This window comes from Eucalyptus grandis, chromosome 2, assembly GCF_016545825.1.
Source record: "Eucalyptus grandis isolate ANBG69807.140 chromosome 2, ASM1654582v1, whole genome shotgun sequence".
NCBI classification, from domain to species: Eukaryota; Viridiplantae; Streptophyta; class Magnoliopsida; order Myrtales; family Myrtaceae; genus Eucalyptus; species Eucalyptus grandis.
The window spans coordinates 39391326-39413468 of NC_052613.1; the positions used below are offsets into that span (position 1 = coordinate 39391326).

At 42.8% G+C, this 22143-nt stretch overlaps 3 protein-coding genes and 1 non-coding gene across 7 annotated transcripts; 3 read left to right on the plus strand and 1 right to left on the minus strand.

The window, feature by feature from the left end:
* The first annotated feature begins 665 nt into the window (after positions 1 to 665).
* On the plus strand, positions 666 to 5815 carry LOC104432750. Of its 2 annotated transcripts, none has more exons than XM_010045269.3 (7): positions 666 to 840; positions 1516 to 2020; positions 2495 to 2655; positions 3173 to 3268; positions 3505 to 3761; positions 4328 to 4548; positions 4652 to 5815. In XM_010045269.3, exons 2-7 carry the CDS (start codon positions 1661 to 1663, stop codon positions 5006 to 5008), a joined length of 1452 nt encoding a protein of 483 aa, XP_010043571.2. In that variant the 5' UTR covers positions 666 to 840; positions 1516 to 1660; the 3' UTR covers positions 5009 to 5815. The 2 variants fall into 2 exon arrangements, with proteins under 2 accessions (XP_010043571.2, XP_010043572.2); XM_010045270.3 differs by having other exon boundaries at positions 1491 to 2020; positions 4652 to 5134.
* Positions 5816 to 11337: 5522 nt separating this feature from the next.
* On the plus strand, positions 11338 to 14976 carry LOC104435330. The gene is made up of 3 exons (XM_010048101.3): positions 11338 to 11978; positions 12548 to 12715; positions 12951 to 14976. Exons 1-3 carry the CDS (start codon positions 11430 to 11432, stop codon positions 14721 to 14723), a joined length of 2490 nt encoding a protein of 829 aa, XP_010046403.2. The 5' UTR covers positions 11338 to 11429; the 3' UTR covers positions 14724 to 14976.
* A 3-nt stretch (positions 14977 to 14979) lies between these two features.
* TRNAH-GUG lies at positions 14980 to 15051 on the minus strand. Its single transcript has one exon. It is a non-coding gene; the product is annotated as a tRNA-His (tRNA).
* Positions 15052 to 15611: 560 nt separating this feature from the next.
* Positions 15612 to 20818, plus strand: LOC104432751 (UDP-glucuronic acid decarboxylase 6). Of its 3 annotated transcripts, XM_010045273.3 has the most exons (14): positions 16076 to 16215; positions 16290 to 16394; positions 16537 to 16665; positions 17345 to 17431; positions 17563 to 17650; positions 17748 to 17839; positions 18489 to 18553; positions 18630 to 18718; positions 19244 to 19321; positions 19397 to 19490; positions 19702 to 19768; positions 19865 to 19928; positions 20051 to 20091; positions 20386 to 20818. In XM_010045273.3, exons 3-14 carry the CDS (start codon positions 16579 to 16581, stop codon positions 20569 to 20571), a joined length of 1038 nt encoding a protein of 345 aa, XP_010043575.1. In that variant the 5' UTR covers positions 16076 to 16215; positions 16290 to 16394; positions 16537 to 16578; the 3' UTR covers positions 20572 to 20818. The 3 variants fall into 3 exon arrangements, with proteins under 3 accessions (XP_010043576.1, XP_010043574.1, XP_010043575.1); XM_010045274.3 differs by lacking the exons at positions 16076 to 16215; positions 16290 to 16394 and adding an exon at positions 15612 to 15832; XM_010045272.3 differs by lacking the exon at positions 16290 to 16394 and having other exon boundaries at positions 16056 to 16215.
* The last annotated feature ends 1325 nt before the right edge of the window (positions 20819 to 22143 follow it).

Below are 22143 nucleotides of genomic sequence, written 5' to 3' on the forward strand. Positions count from 1 at the left end.
AACATAGGGAAAACCACCACCTCCATGCTACTGGGTATGTCACCAAATAACTCCGTCAGCCCCCTTGGTTTACTTACTTGACAAGTGTGATACAAATGATTCGAACTTCTCACTCTAGCGCAAAGGATCCATAGAGCCTACTCAATTGAGCTACCATGGCTGGTGGTTAAATTGTCTAATGTTTGTAAGCCCATAGCCCAAAAACAAGCATATTTGGTGCAAATTTCTGGTTTTTTTTTTTTTTTAGCAAAGCAAATTTCTGGTTTCACTCGAGTGATTTTTCTCTTCAAATTTGTAAATCGAAAATATTTTAAGTGGAAAAAAGTAAAAACGCCATATGATCATACACGTCAAAAGTAACATATTTTGAGAGTCAAGTCGCAAAAGGAAATTACAAACAATGAATCATGATAGGCGGACAACAGGACAAGAAAGTGACGTGTGCCGAGCCTTAGCTTTCCGTATCATAAAACTTTTTAAGGGAGCTAAATCGCGATTGCGCATCTAATTCCAGAATCCCCTCCGTTCAATAGAACCCCAAAAACGAGATCGACCGAACACGTGTGGCATGCGGTGGAAACGGGACTGAGGTGAGCTGTCAACGGCGCTCCTCGAAGAGAACCCTCCCAGGTGGGCCCCACTTCCTCCACCTACTCCTCCTGCTTTCTGTCTTCCTCCCCCCGCCTTTCTTCGGCCATTGACGTTGACGGTGGCGAGCTCCCCCAGCGAGAAACCGCGCCGCCGCACCGGCGCCGATCGAACGCCGGAAGCGAAAGGGCGTCCCGAGAAAAGCTTCCTGCAAAAGGCGGCCGCTTCGCTTTGACGGAGATTCTCTCCCGGGTAAAAGCTTCTTCTCGCTCGATTTTTCGCGGATTCGGTTCGAATTCTTACTCCGATCCCGAATCGTCGGTCCGATCTGGTAGCCGTACCTAGCTAGCTGGTTGAACCTGGATAAGTTCCGCATTCCAAATCCGGTCCGACTTTCGCGACGGAGGTGGTCCCTCACTACGAGACCTCATCTCTTCGGTCCTTCAGCTTAATAGGCAAGTTTATCGCGCGGAAGAGGATACTGCAGAACGAGAACGATCGTGTTTGTTCTTTTTTCTTATCCTGAATGGTCTGGTCTGAGCTATCTGGTGTCGGAAATTGTTGATGCGAACCATGTGGACTGATCCCGACGGAGGCCGGCGATTCAACGCATCCATGATTTGCCGACACATCGATGAAGTTACCATAACGCGTTTGGAAATTACCTGCACTTGCTAAAAATGCCAATGAAGAATCTCTGATTTTAGTTGGCAGAGTTTTAGAATCTCGCAATGGAGGCATGCGGGTTGTTGTGTCATAGCGTCTAACTTGTGAATGTGGTCCCTCGAATGTTATCGCGGGAATCTATTCCCGAGTCTTCTGTGTATCGAGTGTCATTTTCAGTTGAGCTTTGGGATTATTTTCTTTGCCCTGAGGATATTATGAATGATGATCCAGTGTAGTTGTGTCGCTTATTGACTTGGGCAGGTTGATGTGTTGACAAGAGTAGACAGTTCCGCCGGAAGCTGTGATGCAGTTGAACATGACTGGGCAGCTCGATTAGTGATGTATGTAGGAATTACTCTCGGTCTTACCCGTTAACTGGAGCCAGGTATCTGGTCAAGGCATCTCGATGGAAGACTCGCGGCATAATTCGAACTTGAACAAAAACCCTGAAACCGCTAGTTTCGTTCCTGGTAAAAAGGTTTCTCAGAAGTCTCTGGTTGCATCAAGGCCAAAAACATTCTCTAAGAATAAATTCAGTTACAGGCACATAGCTTCCCTGGGACATGGCAGAATTAGTAGCGGTGTATTTGGTGATGTAGCATTCTTTTTGCTCAAAGTTGCAGCTCTAGAAACTGTGAGGAGGTTTTCCAGGGCCAAGTGTCCATTTGCTTGGCGCAGTCTTCAGGCTTTACAACTTCTCTGTTACCCACCATTAAAGTGGCTACAGAGATGGGCTCCCTTCAGGGGTTTGATAAAAGGCATGCAGGTTTGTACGGTCCATTATTGATCTTGATTTCTTTTTTAAGATGGAAAATTTCAAAAGAAAAATACCTAAGGCATATTCCTGAGACTGTAGAGAAATTTATTTGCAAAAAGCTCATGCATTCTTTTGGAGTCTAATGCAATCATAGAAGTGGCTGTGTTTTTTTTTTTTTTTTTTTAGTTCGTTCTGTTGTCATTTGAATATAATTGACATATTTTAGAAGGTGCAATATTATCTCCAGATGCCTAAATTTGCTTGGAGATTGTCTATGTATGTATGGTTGGCCAGTCCAGTCTTATCAACTCCATAGGGCAGTTTCTAAAGTTCCTTTATGGGCACTGAAGGCATAGTCTCAGCTTGTTAACAATAACATCGCAGACTTAAAGATTTAGCTTAATTTAATGGGTGCAATTTGTTTTCATCTCATGCTTTCACTTCATCTCATTAAATGTCAATTAAGTGATTTCATGTTGTCAGACATTGTCCAGGCCTCTATTAGTTCTATCCGTAGCTACAGCATTCTCTGATCAAGATGAGCCTACGACTGAAAGTTTGGATGCCGTTAGTGATTCCCAAGCATATTCTAATGTACGTTCAGATCCGGCTACTTTGCAGCATACTTCAGATACCAAGTGCACGTAAGGGACCAAACTTGAGATTGACTTCAAATGTCTTTCTAGATATTGCTTGAAAGTTAAGGAAAATTATTTGTATAGGCATATTGATTAACATGCTCATTCTTATGTGCCAATCTATGAATGGATGTTATTTGTGTTGAACTTTGTATTGAATTTAGTGCCTGTTCATAAGGTTATCTCGAAAATCAAATTTACTCTCTGAATACCTGAGATAAAGAATTTGTTGAGACTCGAGTCTTGACTTATACCCCTACCTTGCTTTAAGCAATGATTCAATCCTCTAGTTGATCTCCATTAGCAGCGAGAATAAGATTGTGGTCACCAATATCAAATTACTTTTCTTTTGCTTTCTATTTATGTTCTTCTTTCTCTGAATTTGTTGCAATTGTGCATTTACAAGGTTGGTGAAAAAACTTTCATGGTTTTTTTTTAAGTTCACCTGAATCCTCCCTTCCTCTAAGTCAGATGTGATGTCTCCGCTGTTGATGCATTCACTAGAATATTTTCTCGTTTACAGGATCTGCGATGAAGCTCCTCAGATTCTAGCATCAGAAAATTGGTTAGTCCGTTTGCATAAAGAACTGGAAGATCAAGGGATTACCTTGCCAGATAGGTAAGTTCACTATGTTCAGCACCGCAGCAGAGTACTTTAATTAAACTTTCTGGAAGTCTCAGATTATAATATGAATACTTGATGACAACTTTTGTCGAGCAAGGAATTCATGGTTATTTCTTTATATTGTCACTGATTAATTCTCCAATTACTCATACTTTCTTTCTCAATTTCGGGTCGCTTAAAGTATCATTGGTTTGATTGAAGCATGGTAACTTAAGGTAATGCTTTTGTAGAATGGATGAGGATGAGCTCCATAGATTTCATGTTGCCGCAAATGGTGACTTCTCATCCTTGGTGTCCTCAATTAAGAGGACTGTTCGTTGGAGGGAAACTTACGGACTCCTCACTGAGGAAGAACTTCGGGCTTGGTCGAATTTACTCTTTTGGCATGGATTTGATTTGAGACATAGACCATGTCTCATTGTGCGGCTTGGCTTAGCTTTCGTCACCTTGCCATCACACGAGAGACCTCGCTTCTCTCAAGCTATCAGTATGTTTAGCTGCTCTCTTAAATGCTTGTTCATTTTTTACCTTCTAGCCCTTTCGGTAATGAGATTAATAATTGTCTTTTTTTTTCTTTTTCATTTGAAGTTGCGTGTATTAAATCAAGTATAAGGGTCAGTCATACTTTTTTGACTACATTGTCTTTGTGACCTGCTTTTGTATTTTTATCAGATGAGGATTCTTGACGTTGAAAAGTATAACTATAACAAGATTCGTCAAATCACTCGTTCAAGTAATTCGTACTTTGATCTAGTTTAGATACGAAACATTCTTTTGTAAAACCTGAAATTTCATGCAAGAGTTGCTCTGATCACAAGTATTTGTCCAAATGTCGTGATTATGACTGAGGATATGCAAGTCAATCACTATATTGCCAGTCTTTTTGCTCTTTAGAATATCTTAATTTGCTGAGTTATGATATGTGCGCTTATGTTTCCTCAAATTAGCTGAACTTTGAGTTTAATAAACCAGTCATTATTACTTCAAATTTACCTTTACTGTACTTTTGCTTTTTGGATGATATATTTATGGGTGGAAATGGTTGCCATGCAGTATCTCAGGTGGAATATGGAGTGCTTCACTTGGTTAATTCTGAAAGTACCCGAATTACAGTTGTCGTTGACTGTCACGGTTTATCTCCATATAGAATTCCCATGCAAATAATGAGATCTTGTTTAACCCTTCTGCAAGATCATTACCCAGGCCGGCTTGGTTGTGTGTTTGTTATACGACTTTCCCCTGTTTTGCGAGTTATTGCCCAGACTCTACTACAGGTAATGTTGACATATCTGAGGGTTTCTTTAGCACCAAGTTTTCCTGCTGTGCTATTCTTAGATATTTTCCAAAATTGCTCAAGTAAGTCTCTTTCTCTGTCAGGTTCTGAGACCTGCTACCCGAGAGAAGCTGAGGATTTATGGAGGGATTTATCAGAAGGTTCTTGCCGAGAGTCTTCCCACACTCCCTTTGTATCTAGGTGGAAATTGCAGTTGCAAGAAGTGTAGAATCATGAACAATTGCGATGTGCTTCAGCCTTCTGAGACCGAGAGCCCAAATTCTGGGGCTGATTTTTCTGTTGTTGAGGACAGAGAGGAGCAATGTAATGTCCATAATTATGAGAGGCTTAGAGACGGCAGCACTAACTGGGACATGGCAGTGAAAACAGCGATGCTTGTCATGCTCATGTTCCTAGCCCTAGTTACTCTGCTATCTGACCCAGAGAACCATCCCTTATAGTTCTCATGAGATATGCAGCCGGTTGTCTCTGTTATGGGGACACTTTTTCGAAACTAAGGGAAGGTCCTTTAGGCAAATTTGTTTTAGCATTCATGCCTCCTCTAGTGGAGATGAGTCTGTAAGCCAAGAGTTTATGTCAGTAGAGATTTGTTTTGGTCCTAGTCTGTGTAGATTTCCTGCGTGGTTTCTTCTGGCAGATTGCCAGAGTCAGAACGGTTTGTTCTCGATCATTGTTGCTTCGGATTTTGAGAGTTTTTAATGTGGCCATGATGGTATTGCAGTGTCAAGATAAAAAACACAAGAGCCAGAGCAGTAATTGGGTTGTAGAGTTTGTCGGTGAGACGAAAGAAAGAAGCAGAAAGAGAATGTGCATAAGAGAGTGAAGAACACTAAGAAGGAAGGAAACGAGGAGGGAGGGAAAGTGGAAAATTAAGTTGTGGACTAGTCGTCTGTCAATAAGAGCAGTAGCATGCACTTGTTATATAAGGATGCTTAGGTGGTGTTCACAGAGACATATGTTGCTGCCTAAACTGAAAAAGTGGAGTTACACGTGCAAAAGTGGGCATGATACTGCAAGGTCGCAAAAGCCTCTCCTTGTCATGTCATGTGGTTGGTGGCATAATCTCTCTTCGACCAATTTGGCCTCTTGAGATTTACCTGATGTAACATGAATTTTTCCTTTCTTGGGCTGCCAGTATGTACGGTCTTTATTGTAATTATAGAGCAGCGAACCCCAGGATAGTTCGTTTCCAGTATCTGGGAAGCATTGACTCTTCTTATGCTCATTGGGTGACATTTTTGACTTTATATTCTTGGAAGTGGCTGTAAAATTTTAAGCGCGCGTAAGCGAAGGGAAGTATAAAACGAGAATGAGGCTGATATAAGATTTGCACGTTCGCACTTCCAACAAAACGTCCTTTTGAGATAGACCTGGTGGTGCAAATTCACGGGTAAGCTGTTGCGTCACCGAAGGCCCCTCAATTGCCACCGATAGGCCATTGCCAACTTTCATGCCACTTATCTCAACGTCACCTTTTTCTGGTATGAGTCACTTTTTAATTTATTATGCTCTTTCGAGTAATCTCGGGTGACCTCTCGCATCTCGAACGGATAGGACGTCTGAAGTACGAGTTTGTGGACGTCTGAAGTACGAGTTTGTGCAACTCTGAAGCTTCCTACGGCAACAGGCTATCTTCTTGTAGAAAAGGGTCAGCATAACTCAAGTCGTGAATAACAAACTCTGAATTAACACGTATCGTACCAGCTTTGTGCGGAAAGATCCTTATTTGCTGCGAGTGCTCCCGTAAAATGCATGCAGTAATTCTTATCTAGTCCTGTGTTGGAAACCAATAGGTTATTTTGTTTGTGAACGGTTCATCATGTCTGCCATTAGTTATATTCAGGAATAAGGTTCTCGAGCCATCTATAGGCCATTATGAGACCCTTAAGAACAGTAAAAGATGTTGCAGATTTCACTGGTTACCGCAACTAAATGAGCATGACTAAGTACAGTTCCGGTACAAGCTTGGGTGGATCTACCTAACGATCGAAAACTAATTCGACAATTGAGTTCCGATATTGAATGCACTCAACATTTGGGCTGAGAAACTGATAAGAAGGTGGGGGATGCTTATCAAGTGAAATTGCGCTGAGTCACTCCACTTGTGTTCCACCTGCCCCGGCAGAAACGAGAAGAGCTATCGCATCTCGTTCTTGTTCACTCTATGTTAGGTCAAATCCTTGGCACTCATGGATAAAGACAGAAGGGAGGGAAAAGAGAACTGAACATGCTTTTCTGTTCCGAACAAGAACCACCCAATATAGAGCCCTTCAGAGAGCTCCCTTGCCGTACTGTCTCGATGGGGAAAGGTCGAAAAAGCCTTCTCGCGAAATACATCATTTGTACCATTTAACAAGAGGGTCGTAATTATTGAACGAGTGTCGCCACACGTACAAGTCAAAATGCAACAACGGTATTCTGGCTTGGAAGGCTATGACCTAAACTGACGTCAACCCAGCATTCCTGGTCATAGAAGAGCGGCTAGCTAGTGGCTATTGAATTCAAAACTGAACTTTTGGAGCTTCTTTTGATGACATCAACGAAGAAAGAACGGAGTGGGGGCGTCTGTGAGTGCCTGGGAACGCAAAATTTTGTCCTTGTCCGACCCAATTGCAGCGATGTGCGTGGGATGCAGATTCTGATGCGTGCCCCTAGCTTTTAACCGACTTTTGTGGATCGAATGTACTAAATTCGTTGGAAAGAGATAATAGCGAATTAAGAAGAGGATGAGTCGCATGTGCGACTGCTTTAACGAACTCGAGGGATTACTATAATTTCTTCAATGAGCCGATCGACCGCGTCCCATGTGACCCTTCCTCCTTCTCAAGGAGCAGATTCCAGGAGAAACATAAAGTTTGGGACGAGATTGGGTAAGTGGAAATCAGGGAAATCCCACTTAATCTCTTTCTCTCGAGCATTAGTTTAATCGACTACCTAGGACGCTTGTCCGGAAAAATTTCGGATGATGCAGCTGCTTCATTCTACGGGTCCATGTCTTGTCCTTCACGAGTAAGCTCCACCTTGAGCCTTGACTCTAAAGCTTTGTTGTCATGAAAGTTGGAGCCATATTATGACGAGGAAACAGTTTGTATGCTTGATCTGGTGCTAGGGAATCAAACTTTTCTAGTGTCACCTCGAGGTCCCGCAACAGAATTTTGTTGTACAAGTTTCAGGTAGGGCTTCACGTGCTAGTTGGCATTAAAATCATGGGTCGTGCGTTTTCGACCACAACTTTATTAACATGTTAAAGTATTCGTGACCACAACTACCTCAACATGTGCTAGTGAAACTGCGAGTTTACGACTATGGGCACAAGGCAAGATCTAGAAACTTCGATTTTCACTATGCGAGTTTTCGCAGATTTTTTACTGTTTTCATATACACTGATCTCATTGTTGAAAGGAAAGTTTGATATTATTATTATTTAATTAAAAAGTTTGATCGTCATTATCATTGTTTTAATTTAGATCTATAACGCATGTAGAGTCGAGATCTCTTAGACATCCAATGACTAATTTCCAATGGGAAAAGCGAGGCATATGAAAGGATCTGAACCTCCTGTTAAAACTTGTTTTAGTGGCTCATCGTCCCATATTCGCATCTCATGTTCTTTCAGCTTAGTAGTGCTCGTGCTCTCAGCTCATTCGTAGACCCGCCGAAGCACTCGGGGGGAAAAGCCTGCATCTTCCGTCGTGGAGTGTCCTTAAAGGCGGAGCAGGTCCTGGTCTGAATCTTCCGAGGTAAAGGAAGGGCAGCGAATGAAACTCGCTCGTTGTGCAGACAAGGAACGTGCTTTCGAATCGAGAGGAGATGCTAGCACGACGGCCCGCCGGAATTTCGAGGGGGATTTGACCGAGACCTCCCGACCGCACCTTTCCGGACATGCTTTTGAGCAACGGCGGAAAATAACCATCTTGCGCCGAATGCAAATGTCAGTTTCCCAAAACATATGAAAGATCAAACTCTACACAGAGAGCGGCTTTGATATGATCTATAGCTAGGTTCCTTTCCTTGTGCTTTACAAAAGTCCATCTTCGTAATCTCTTTTTAGCTCGACAAATTGGAGTACAAGACAATATGTCGTTTCCCATCTTTTTTACTTTTCTTTAGTTTGGACATTAGATAATTGGCCCGAATTTGCAGAAAATCTTCAGTTGATTTGAACATGATGGGATATGCTCATGGTCTTAAAGGAAAAATAACTTCCTTGGTATAGAACTCGTTTGACTTCTTTCGAAAAGGAAGGGGATAGGAACCAGCCGCAAGTACCCTCGATGGGGATTACCATAGGGCTCCTGCAGCAATGACGTTCGATTTTGAGTTGGGAGCATCATCACTAGAATTGCAAAGGTTTGAGATTGAGAAGCCCATGATCGCAATCCGAGCGAAAGAAAAATAATATTGCCCAGAATGATATATAAATTGTGTATTTTCGCATTCACATATACCTGTTTAAGGAGAAAAAGAATCATTGAAGTTGATATGTAAACGGCTGCTGTTCCAATTGACAAATTCATTGACAGTTCTCTCTTTGTGTAATAATATTCCTTTCATTTAAGGGCAAAGTAGTGACTTAGCTCTCCATCTCCTTGGCAACCAAATAAACAAGTCATCCCATTTTAGATAAATAATTTGATAGATTTGTGAAATCACTATCGACGATTTTAAAAATTAAAGCTATTAGATGGAGATATGATTTATCATGTACCATTTTAACACTCCCCCTTAATGCTTAGTTTGGTTTTTTTTTTCCTTAGTACTAAGTGTGAACATATTTGATTGATGAGGTAAATGGAGTTTGGAAAAATTTGAATTTAAGACCTCCTCATGCTCTGGTACTATGTTGAGAATAAAGTGGAAAGTAGAATTGAGAAAATTATGTATGTTTCGATGTATATATTAATGAAAAATACATCAGTCTACTTATAAGTTTTATTAGATAATTATTTTAGCATTATATCTCAATCAAGATATGCACAATTAAAGAGAAAAATATACGTGTACTCTTGAGAGATACAAATAATCAACAAAATCATCAATATATCTATAACATAGGAAATTATCCTAAAAAATTCTTTAATTAAACTAACATCCCTCCTCAAGCTTCACCTTGAGTTTGAAATCAAATGAAATCGTGTCCAACGGCCCAGACTTGGCAGATTAGATGGCATTCGACGACTATTCGCAACAAAACTTCTGGATCTAGCTAGTCTAAGGGCGGAGTCTGTCTAGTAACATTAAGAGACCTATAAAAATGCGCGAAAAGGTCGAGAATCAAAGAAAAGAAATAGCAAGCAAGTCACATGATAGTTGGCTTAGAAACACTATTGAGTGATGCGGAGATTGATTTATTTGGGTGCATGGTGGGATGCTTGTCTTAACATTAAGAGACCTATGTTCATAGGTCCACTAGGTGCTTGTGAAAATCGTTATTAGAAACGATGTGGCTTTGTGTGGCCGGATATTAAAAAAGAAAAGCCAATAAAACTTGGTATTTAAAAAAAGGCATGCTTTATTATTTAATATTCTAACAAATTTTGTGGTTAAAATCGGTCCATCACGTTTTGAACATAACGGGACCCTCCTCTTCTTATTTTATTTCCATAAATGGCCATAAAACTAGTATATGTGTGGGATTCTCTCCCGCTCATATCTATGCACTTTCCTTTTTTTGTGCAACGTTAATTATTGCATCTTTCCTGGTGAGTGCCCTTAAAGAAGATCAAGATTCTACCAATCAAGTATCATTTTCCGTACGGCGATACAATTTTAGTAATTGATTTGTTTGGAACAAGCATCTTAACCTTTGAAACTTTGACAATAACTTCAACTACGGAGTAAAACATCTTTCCAATCATTTCAAACCTCTACTACAGCCAAATTGGAGAAAAACGTGACGACCGACGACCCGACGACCGTACGACGACTACTTGACGGTCGTCGGATAGAGATGCGCACTTACTTACATGGAGACTCCTCAGATACTCCAAAGGCGCCCGACCTTTGATCAGGAAAGAACAAGGGATACAATGATAATAAATTGAGCGCATAAGCTTTTCATATGCCGTAAATAGATTAATCATAAAGAGTGGGCTGGTAGGTAACTTTAACATCGTGGAAGTCCCCACTAAGCTAATTCCTCTTCTAGGACCGCCCGTTTAATCAAAATTTCTTTTTGCTTCTAATTTTAAAACCTTGGTTTCCCTAGGACTAGAAAACTAAAAAAGAAAGGGACTTTACTAGCATAATAAACATTGAAAACTTGTGAGAATAATAGTTTATTATGAGTTTTCCTCAATAATTTATAATTATTTATAATTTAATTTTTTTGGATGAAGAATAAATTATTATTTTATAGTATATTAAAGATTGTCATGTAATCATTTCTCTTTAATTTTTAGTGTTGCATAATAAATTATTATTTTCACGATCATTAAAGACGGTCACATTTTCATTTCTAAAGAAAATTAATAATAACGATAACCAGCCAGGGAGATTATTGGCTCACGAAGCTGAGCCACACCCCCCTCGCAAAGACGTTTGTGCTTGCGGGTTGCCCTTTTTTTTCTATCCACCGATTGCGAATTAGTTAGAACTAATCAGCGACGCTCGACAAGGCATAAAGTCGAGCTGCGTCAGTAATGCACAACACCTCACTACGCCCCATATGCATCCCATCCCCACATCCACTCACATCATCACGGACCCGTCCCGTGTCCCTTCTCCCCTCTCCCTACAAAACGCCCCTTCCCTTCGCTCGCTACGTTCTCGAACCAACCTCGTCATAACCTCCGTCGCTCCCTCGGACGAGCACGCACGAGGAAGGAAGCAAGAACCGCAGTTACCAGCTCGTTTCTAACCATGACGCGGGGGATCTCGGGTCGGCCGGAGCGAGCGGGAGCCCTGTGGCGCGCGTGCCTCGCGTCCGCCCTCCGGACCGCGCTCGCCTGCGCCGTCGTGGCGTGCGCCACCCTGTACGGGCCGGCCCCGCTGCGGCGCGCCGTGTCGCTCCCGGCCTTCTCCTACGTGACGGTCATCCTGGTCGTCACCGACGCCTCCCTGGGCGACACGCTGCGCGGGTGCTGGCTGGCGCTGTACGCCACCGCCCAGAGCATCGGGCCCGCGATACTGAGCCTCTGGCTGATCGGCCCCGCGAGGCTGTCGGCCGGGACGACGGCGCTCGCGGTGGCGCTGGCGTCTTTCGTGGTGGCGCTGCCGGGGGCCACGCACGGGACGGCGAGGCGGATAGCGCTGGGGCAGGTGGTGCTGGTGTACGTGATCGGTTACATCGAGAAGGAGCGGATCGAGGCGGTCATGCACCCGCTCCACGTGGCTGCCAGCACGGCCGTCGGGGCCCTCGCTTGCCCGCTGGCCCTGTCGCTCCCCTTCCCGAGGACGGCCTGTCATGAGGTATGCCAAAACCAATGCACGCAAGATACTTTCTTGTGTAGGGGTATGATCTTACTTTAGCCCATAATCCCTGCAAGTTAGCACTACTTGGCAAACGACCGGGGGACGATGAAGAGAGATATTCTTGCCTTATCTGAGAATGTAGTTTAATCATGTTGACTAGGTTGTCGTGACGTACGACTACTGGTAAATCCGATGACATCCATTTTATTTGTCCTGAGTCTGGTTCTGCGGTGCATGTTGTTCCCCCCGGTCAACCGCAGTTAAAGAAAGAGTATTTTTATGCGGGAAATGTTCTGAAACCTACGTACTCTGCACATGAAGTTCACATAGATTTGGGTTTGCATAGAGACATGACGCTCTGTACGTAGATTACGTCAACCACGTGAAGTTCACTCAACCGAGGCTGTTGGTGGACTTTACCCATTGCAGTAGGTTTTCTACCACGTGGATTTTCTGGAACCGTGGAGCTCTCTTTCTTTTTTTCTTTCTTTCTTTCTTTCTTTTCAGTAAGCTTAACATAAGCATGCCCTCATAAATTAATTGACGATGGAGAATTCTGCATGCAGATAAAAGAGAACTGCAAGGCCTACGCCGAGAATGCCTCGAACAGGTTGAAGCTCTTTGCCGAGGCGTTCCTCGCCCAGGACGAAGAATCCGCCCTCGCCCTTATCTCTCGAGCCAAATGCTTGTCCCGTGCTGGGAACATACTTCTTCGGAATATCAAACGCCATCAGGTGATGATTTTGAAAATATACAGTAATCAATCACAACCCGTCCGGTCCCCTAACCGCTTCATTATCGCATATTTAAATATTTTGATATTTGTCTTGGAATACCAACAAAAATCTGACTCCAAAAATAGCAAACCAAGCACTTGCTCGATCATTCTGCGATAACTTAAAATATGAAGCTCACTGCTGAATCTCCTTCTCCAATAGTGGAAGCTAAACGACTCCGTTTGAACCACAGGAAAGTGCGCTTTGGGAGAGAGTTCCGTTCACGTCCTCGAAACCATACCACATGAGCCCAAGAGACAGATTGCAGGAAAGTTTAGAAACACAATTGCGTGGGATGGAGACGGCATTAACGAGCATCACTTCGTTCCCAGTCACATTGCCCGGTGATGATGGACCGCTCAAAAATTGTAAACTCGCTTTAGACGAACACATTGCTCTGATCATGAGGCAATCTAAGAGCTGGCTTTCCCCGGGTGATTCTACTTCAACCGTCCCTGAATCAGTTTCCAAAAACATAATTGGCTTCTTCGACTCTATTCGCAAAGTACCGGCCTCGCCCGAGCACTTGCCCTCCATCTTCTTCCTCTTCTGCATGAAACTCCTCCACGGCAAGACCACACCATTGACATCACCCCAAGATGATCCTCTTAGAAAAGACGAACAGTCAACAGGTAAAGAAGGCGGGCTTTCTCACTGTTTCGGAAGAGTCCGGAACGAGTGGGGCTTCAAAATGAGCCCCAAAAGGCTCGTCCCCGCGCTCAAGTGCTCGCTCTCGCTGGGCCTAGCGGTGCTGTTTGGGCTTATGTACAGCAAGGAGGACGGTTATTGGGCCGGGCTTCCGTTAGCCGTCAGCTATTCCTCAGCCAGAGAGGCTACTTTCAAGGTGGCCAACGTCAAGGCGCAGGGCACGGTGCTGGGATCCGTTTATGGAGTCATAGGTTGCTTTCTTTTTCAGAGGTTCTTGCCCGTGAGAGTCCTTTCTCTCGTCCCTTGGTTCGTCTTCTGTAGCTTTCTTAGGAAGAGCAAGATGTACGGCCAAGCAGGCGGCATCTCGGCTGTGATCGGAGCCCTGTTGATACTGGGTAGGAAGAACTTCGGCCCGCCGAGCGAATTCGCCATCGCAAGAATAGTCGAGACCTTCATTGGGTTTTCTTGTTTGGTAGCGGTGGAACTTCTGATGCAGCCCACGAGAGCTTCTTCTCTGGCTAAGCGTCAGCTCACCGATTGTTTCATGGCATTACGTGAGTGCATTGCCACGGTCACGACACTGGGTGGACTCGACAACACCAAGATGTCTAATCTTGAAGAGAAACAAAAGAGGGTCAAGATGAGTGTGCTTGAGCTCGGTAAGTTCATCGAGGAAGCCGATGTAGAGCCGAATTTCTGGTTCGTGCCCTTTCACAGTGCTTGCTACAGTAGGCTCTTGGGGTCTTTGTCGAAGATGGCGGACCTCTTGTATTTCTGTGGCCTTGCGCGGAAGTTCCTCGAACAAGAATTGTCAGCACTCGAGGCCGCGGCTGCTTCTTCAGAAGAGGCCCTGGATAAGCTTCACAGCGACCTTGAACTTTACAGGGATCTCGCGAGCTCTTCGCTGAAATGCTTCGAGGAGATCAACTCAATCAAATCAGTCTCGCTTCTCGAGAAGCAGCTTCAAGAGACCAGCGTTTCTTGTGATCTCGAGTTGGGGAAAGCAACAAAATCCAACCTGCTAAGGCCTCGTTTTGATGAAGGTGACGTCGAGAAGATGGTGGGCTCTTATCTTCAGCATTCTCGAGAGGTGCTCCATAAAATCAGCAGTGGCGGTGATGGCGTCGAAGCCGAGAACGCGATCAAAAGCGAAATGGTCCTCAGTTTGGGTGCTTTAGGATTCTGCATGAGTAGCTTGCTAAGGGAAGTGAGAGAGATCGAGAAGGCCATGAAAGAACTCGTGCAGTGGCATAATCCGACAAGCCAGATAGCGAACTTGCACGACTTTTCTTGCAAGATTCACGCCTTGCGCGGCTGAGAGACTTGAGGACATTATCTGTGCATAAATGCTGAATCATTCATCTAAAAAAGTTTTGTTCCCATCGTGGAGTACAAGGCAAGAATATATGGACCGTCAGAAAAGTTTCACAAGCAAGGGGAATTCCTGTTTGTAGCGTAAAACGGATTGCCTTTTTCTATATCGAACGAATTTAACTTCAAATAGTTGTAACGCTTCAAATTCATATGTCCCACAAAGGAAAAATGCAAATGTATATGTATAAAAAGGGGAGAAATGTGGCTGCTGGGATTCGAGCCCAGGTCTCCACGGCCACAACGTGGAATTCTTACCACTAAACTACAGCCACTGTGTTGCCTCTTTCTCCTTCGAGAATTTATTTATTTGTTAATTGGAACTGGAGCTCCCAATCCAAACGCGCGACGCAAAATGACAAGATCGCTTTCTTTATTTTCTCGCCAACGTAGCCAAGGGCGAGACGGTGCCCGATGACGTATAGAAAACACAAACGTGTCGAATTTTTTTTGTTGCAATTATATAATTTTTTTTTCTTTTTCACGAAGAAGAAACAAAAATAACAGAATAATATTGTCCCCCAGAAAAACAGGGGAAGAAGGCCCGTCCGTCCGTCCCACCCCTCGTCCCCTTCCCTCGCATCGCAGTCGAAACGGCAAGTGGGCCCCACCCGCCTCCCCTCACGCGCACGACACTACGCACGTCTTCGCACGGGCGATGGCGACCCGGACTGGACCCGGACGGGAGACCCAATCCCATGCAACATCTGCGATCGACAGCATCTTTCTTTCTTTCTTTCTTTCTTTCTTTCTTTTTTTCCTTTTTTTTTTTAAAGAAATTAGGATTTTCATTTTTTTGACGAGCGAAGAAGACGGACGAGGAGGAGGAGGAGGGAGGGGCGAACCTTCTCCTCCCCTGCCCCCACTCCAGGAAGTTGATTCCAATGCATATGCCCCCTCCCCTCCTCTCCGTATAAATTCCCTCGTGACGCGTTCCTGCTGACGCCGCCCCCCCCTCGTCTTTCGAACCTCTCCCGAGGGAATCGCCGAGCAGGAGCCCGCGAAAGTCGAATCCCGGAGACCAGCTGGCGAGGCGATCGAGCGCGCGTCCCGCAGGTTCCCTCTCAAGCTTCGAGCTAACGATTTCGTGATGGGAATGTCGTAGCTGTCCGTTTGGTGAGATCGGTCGGGCTTCGGTTGTTGGCCCGATGGCGCCTGTCAGCGGTCGCCTCGCCTCTTTTGCTTGATCGCGAAGTCTCCTTTCGTTCTTTAATCATTAATTTCCGTCCCTCGCTCTCCTCCTCCTCCTCCTTTTTTTTTTTTTTTACTTTTTTTTTTTATGGTCAGTCTGGTAGTAGAAGCTTCGATGCCTGCAAATATTCTTTTGGCTAGCTGGCTGTATATATACCGAGTGACCGATGTCCGAGTTTCGTGGATCGAGTGAGGACTAAGGCATCGGGGTGCGAGCGTCTCGTTGTTCTTGGTGTTCTGTTCGATCTGTAAGTCGCGTCGTGCTTTCCTTTCTTCTCGCTTCGGTTTTTGCCAGTCTTTGATTTTGACTTGGAATGGTCAGCTGCTCTTGCTTGATGTGCGACCTCCGGTCGTCTGCATTTTGACCGGGAGTCATGCGATTCAGAGTTTTGCACGTGTTGTGTGGGGAAAACTGAGCGATCGCGTCGTAAGTGCGCGCGCGAGAGACGCGAGAGATTACGATCGATGTTCAGTGAAGCGCGATCTAACGTCTGGCGTGATTTTAGCTGGGAAAAGCATTTAATGCTGGCACTTATGAGTGGGGGCTTCCTCTGTCGAAATCTTTGCAGATTCCTAAAGCGTCGAGGATCTAATAACGAGGGGGGGACACGATGGCCAAGAATGCGTCCAACGGGGAGCACCAGACGACAAAACCACCCCCGAGCCCTTCGCCTCTGCGCAATTCCAAGTTTTTTCAGGTAGGAGGCTATTTTCCCTTTTTGCTTACTCGTGATGTGATTATCTGGGGTTTATGCAAGCTAATTCTTTGGATATTGATGGAAAAATTGACATAAATCATGCTTTTGAGGAGCTGCAAATACAGTAGTAACTAGGGAGCTCTTCTTGTATCATATTGGCATGCATGGACTCCCTTCTCTTCGTGCGTCTTTTCGTTGCCAATTTTTGTTCAGTGATGCGATGGGCCATTTTGCGGGAGGTATTGTGTCGCCAGAAGGTCATGTAATTCATCCCGTACAATCTGTGAGTGATAGATCTGACTTAATTGATCCAACTGTCTGATTTATCTACTTGGATCTCTCATTCTTGTTCCTGCTCCACGATCATCCTCACTTTCTCATTCCCATCCCCGCTCGTACCTATGGTTTTCTTGCTTTGCTCTTTATTTTCTTTCATCTAAGGATACAAATGTGCTCCCCTGTTTTATGTAGAGCCAAGATTAGTCCCTCTCCTGTTGTCTTGATTTTTTTTTCTTTGACAAGGAATTGTGCTTCCTTGTTTTGTATGGACCCAATTCATATCTAGCATTATTTCTCAGCACCTGGATTTCGTCAGTCATGAGGACCATGGTCACTATAAATTCACCGTCTCTCTACTCTTCTTGTTCTCAAAAAACTTTGCTACTGTTGATGATGGCAGTCCAACATGAGAATCCTGGTCACTGGAGGAGCTGGGTTCATAGGCTCTCACTTAGTGGACAGGCTAATGGAGAATGAGAAGAATGAGGTGGGTTCCTTCCCTAGTTTTGTCATTTCGTGTCAAAAGAATTTACTTAGGACTAGCACCAGGCACTGGCACGTTTAACTTTCTATTCTTAGGATTCATGTTTTCTTAACCTCATTGGTTTTGTATGTCAGGTAATTGTGGCAGATAATTACTTCACCGGGTCAAAGGACAATCTTAGCAAATGGATTGGACATCCAAGATTTGAACTTATTCGACATGGTACTTTTGATTTGTAGATTTCATGATCTTCAGCCCTCTGTGTGCGCGTGCGCGTACGATGGTCTTGTGAATCAAACTTCTGTTTTTCTCTCTACAGATGTCACAGAGCCATTGTTGGTAGAAGTTGACCAAATATATCATCTTGCATGCCCTGCTTCTCCAATCTTTTATAAGTACAATCCTGTCAAGGTGATTACTTTTGGGATGTGCTCTTTATTCAGTTTGGCAACATAACTATTAAGGGCCTTTACTTTGAATGCGTTAGTTCAACAAGCTGCAGGCCAAATCTCTCATTTGTCCCTTCAAAATCAAGTAATCAGTCAGTCTATTGCAGGTCTTGCATATTAATTAGAATAGCTATTTACTGCAGCACGTTATTGTCTCTCCCACTTTCTTTATGTTAAAGAACCTTTGTTCTTCAATTTATGGTTGCCAAGAGAAGATCTACTGTCCTTTGTGACAATCATCTTATTTGGTGCACATCTTGCATTGTATTTCCTGAGATTTCCTGCTCTGGCTAAATTGTTTGGCAATATCGTTGTTTGTTGCACCTTTTCAGCAGAATGCATGTTCATGATTTGATGAATGTTTGAACAATAAACCCTTTGGACACATATATTATTATCAACTTTTGATTGGAAGCATTCTCTATTAAAAAAATCACTCATTTGATGTTTAAAATATAGTATTTCGTTCAATTTTCATTTTTTACTTATTAAACATACGAAATATTAAATTATACGAAATTTAATACATGGGCTTTTTTCCACATATTAGTTGGCATAACATAGTTATGCAATTTGAGCTATTTCTAATGTTTAACGGTATAAATTGGCAGACAATCAAGACTAATGTGATTGGCACACTGAACATGCTAGGACTTGCCAAACGAGTGGGAGCAAGGTTAGTTTATTCAACCTTGTAACTATAAGTCTATAAACTTCAGTGTAATTACTAAAATTTGATTGTGCATAAACAGGATTTTACTCACTTCAACATCAGAGGTGTATGGTGATCCTCTTATACATCCCCAGCCTGAGAGTTACTGGGGCAATGTCAACCCAATTGGTGAGTTGCCTAAATTTGCAGTTTGTAACTACTGAAAAGTTCTGTTCATCTTGCCTTGATTAACGATATCTCTATGGGCTGTGTGCACTAACTCACTCCTTTATATGGGGAGAAAATAAGAAAGGCTGCATACTTTGTCTGTCTAGCATTTCTTAGTTAATTTCATGGATGCCTGTCATTTCTCTTGCACATTCTATGAAATTTTACAGGTGTTGTCATAGACTGCTTCAATCCACACAGCTAATAAATATTGCTATCTGCCTTATTTTAATCAATGTACAGTATTCTATTATTTACCATCCTTTGTAATATGCATGCACTTGTACAAAGGAAGGAAACGATTGCACAAAGTATATGAGACACCTTGACTGTTCGTGCTAAGTACAATGCTTGGCTGCTGTTTATTGTGTCATGCACTGGAGACATGTGGAAGAGTGAGAATTATCTATAATAAAGCTCTAAGGCTATTCCCTCGACAAATCTGATAAAATTTAACCTCAGTAAGGATGTCATTTTGCGTTGCAGGAGTTAGGAGCTGTTATGATGAGGGAAAACGTGTTGCTGAAACTTTGATGTTTGACTATCACAGACAGCATGGCATTGGTAAATGCTCACTTATTTATAGAAAGTTGTGTATTGTAATTTTTGAAAGTTGATTCATTTTTACCTTTTAAGCAGAGATCCGCGTTGCTAGAATCTTTAACACATATGGACCACGAATGAATATTGATGATGGACGTGTTGTCAGCAATTTCATTGCTCAAGCACTTCGGTAAGTCCTCAGTACTTCAGTTCTATTAGCTGTCTAGGAACTGAATATTGACTTTAGAGATGAATTAATCATGAAAGATGTATTACAAATTGACCATGTCATCATGCCAATGCAGTGAACTTAGGTGGTTTTTGGCTCATCTAAATGTACTGACATATGTTCAGGCCACTTCAGTGTAGATGTAAATTTCGTTTTATATCTTTACATGCAGAGGTGAACCATTGACAGTTCAGATGCCTGGAACACAAACCCGCAGTTTCTGTTACGTCGCTGATTTGGTAAGTTACATGTATACATACATATTGATCGTCTTATTGCAACATTAGGTATTCCCCCTTTGAATACCACACTGACTATATGTTTGAATGCTGAAGGTTGATGGGCTCATTAGGCTCATGGATGGAGAAAATACTGGACCTATCAATCTTGGGAACCCAGGTTAATAATGGGATATTTACTGTTCAATACTGATCACAATGGGCTGCCATGAACCTGCATTTGCATCTTCATCATTCAGATGGGAAGTTACTGACCTTGATGCTTATTTATTCTTCTTTCAGGGGAATTTACTGTGCTGGAACTTGCCAAGACAGTGAAAGAGGTGACCTCTTGATACTGGATAACTCCTTTTAATATTTTCTGCTCAGTTAGGAAGATATTCTTGTGAAGAATGCAAAATATCTTAGAAAAATTGCGAAAAGTGCACCTGTAGCTCAAGAGTTGGAGCATACCGAATGTTACAATGCCTACTTGGTGGGGACACCAAGTGCTTTTTCTTATAGTCTTGAATGTACTGCGTTCGCTTAAAGTTTCTAGGCACGTTCTTGAGCTGTTGCAGTTACTGTCAGTCATTTGCCCTTTTTTTTTTTTTTTTTTTTTTTATGATATATTGCAGCTCATTAACCCTGAGGTGGAGATAAAGATGGTGGAGAACACACCCGACGATCCACGGCAGAGAAAACCAGACATCACAAAGGCCACGGAACTGCTGGGATGGGAACCGAAGGTCAAGTTGCGAGATGGCCTTCCTCTAATGGAGAATGACTTCCGAACCAGGCTTGCCATCGCCAAAAAGATTTGATTCGTTGCTGAAGAAAATTATCAATGAGCAGGAGTTGTCCCTGCCTAAGTTTTTGCATTGAGTTGTTGGGATGATGCCAATTTAATACACTTCTTCTCTGCTTTGCTGAAGCTGTCTTCCTGTTATAGACAATAAGTGGATATTGTCTCTTGTTTCTCTCTTGAAATTGTGTACTTATTCTGTCTTTGATTACCCGAACCGAGAAAGTGCAATATAATTTTGCAATATAATTTTGTCTTTTTCTGGATGACAAGTGCAACATTATGATATTCAGCATTAAACGCCATGTAATTGTTGTTCAAAACACCGCTACTACATCGGTGCCTTCGGCAGATTTGCTCTAACTTCTGTGCTACACCCCTATATTATTTCATAGGTTGGCTTAAAGTAGATCGGTAGCAATTAACCAGAGAAAGGTAATGGTATTTTTTCGTGCCTCTTTACTCCCCCAAGAGACGAGGACTACCTGGGACCAGTATTCAAGAATGGCTACCGGCCAGAAAGCCACCATTCACTTGTCTTCGCATTTGGAAATGATGATTCAAGAACATGAGTTGAGCCTCAAAATAAAAACTAAATCATTAAGAACGCATTTGGAAATGATGATTCAAGAACATGAGTTGAGCCTCAAAATAAAAACTAAATCATTAAGAACGCATTTAGTAACCATTCTACTATCAATAATTATTTTTTATCATAAATGATTACTTTTTATTATATTCTCAAAAACAAATTTCAAACATTTTAAACCGTTTAATAACTATTGATACCGTTTTGAAAATTTTTAATCCAAATCATTTTCTTTTTCATTTTTTTATTTTTTTATTTTCTTTCTCTTCATCTTTTCAAGCTTTGCTAGTTGTCAACCGCAGGATGACCAGTGACCAGTGATTGGCCAAATAAAGGCCAGTGACCTCGTAGGAGCATCACTAGCCCTTGGCGATGCCGCACCTTATCAACCGAGCCTCATCGGTGAGTTTGGTGAGCTTGGCCTCGCTTGGCCATGGCTCAACCATTGGCAAGCCTCGCCTGGTGAGCTCATCGCATGTTGCCCAACTAGTCACCAGCGATCAACGGTGGTGCTAGCTGATGGTGGTAGCAGTTGAAGAAGAGCAAAGAAGGAAGAAGAACAAGAAGAACAAGAAAGAAAGAAGAACAAGAAGAAAGAAGAGGAGAAAAAATGAGTTGGCATAATTTCGGAATTGTTCCAGGAATAAATAATCAATTTTTTTTTCTAAGTATCAAAGTTTGATATTGTTCCAAATCCATTCCCGAGAACAAAAAATTTACCAAATGAATTTCTATTCCAAGCTTACTCCCGAAAACAAAATAATTTGCAAGTCACCAAATGCAGCCTAAGCCAATAAAATCCTGTCCGCATTCCATCTTCAACAGGCTCATGGACATGGCGCATCTCCATTGATCGCGTAAGCAAAGTATAATCATTCATAGGCAGCTCGTGCTTAGAATTGCTCTTGATGAAGCAGGTTCTGACAGATGAATGGTCTACAGGCCACAGATAAGTTGCCAATGCCAATGCCATACTGGACAGACAAAAGCATTAGCATACCG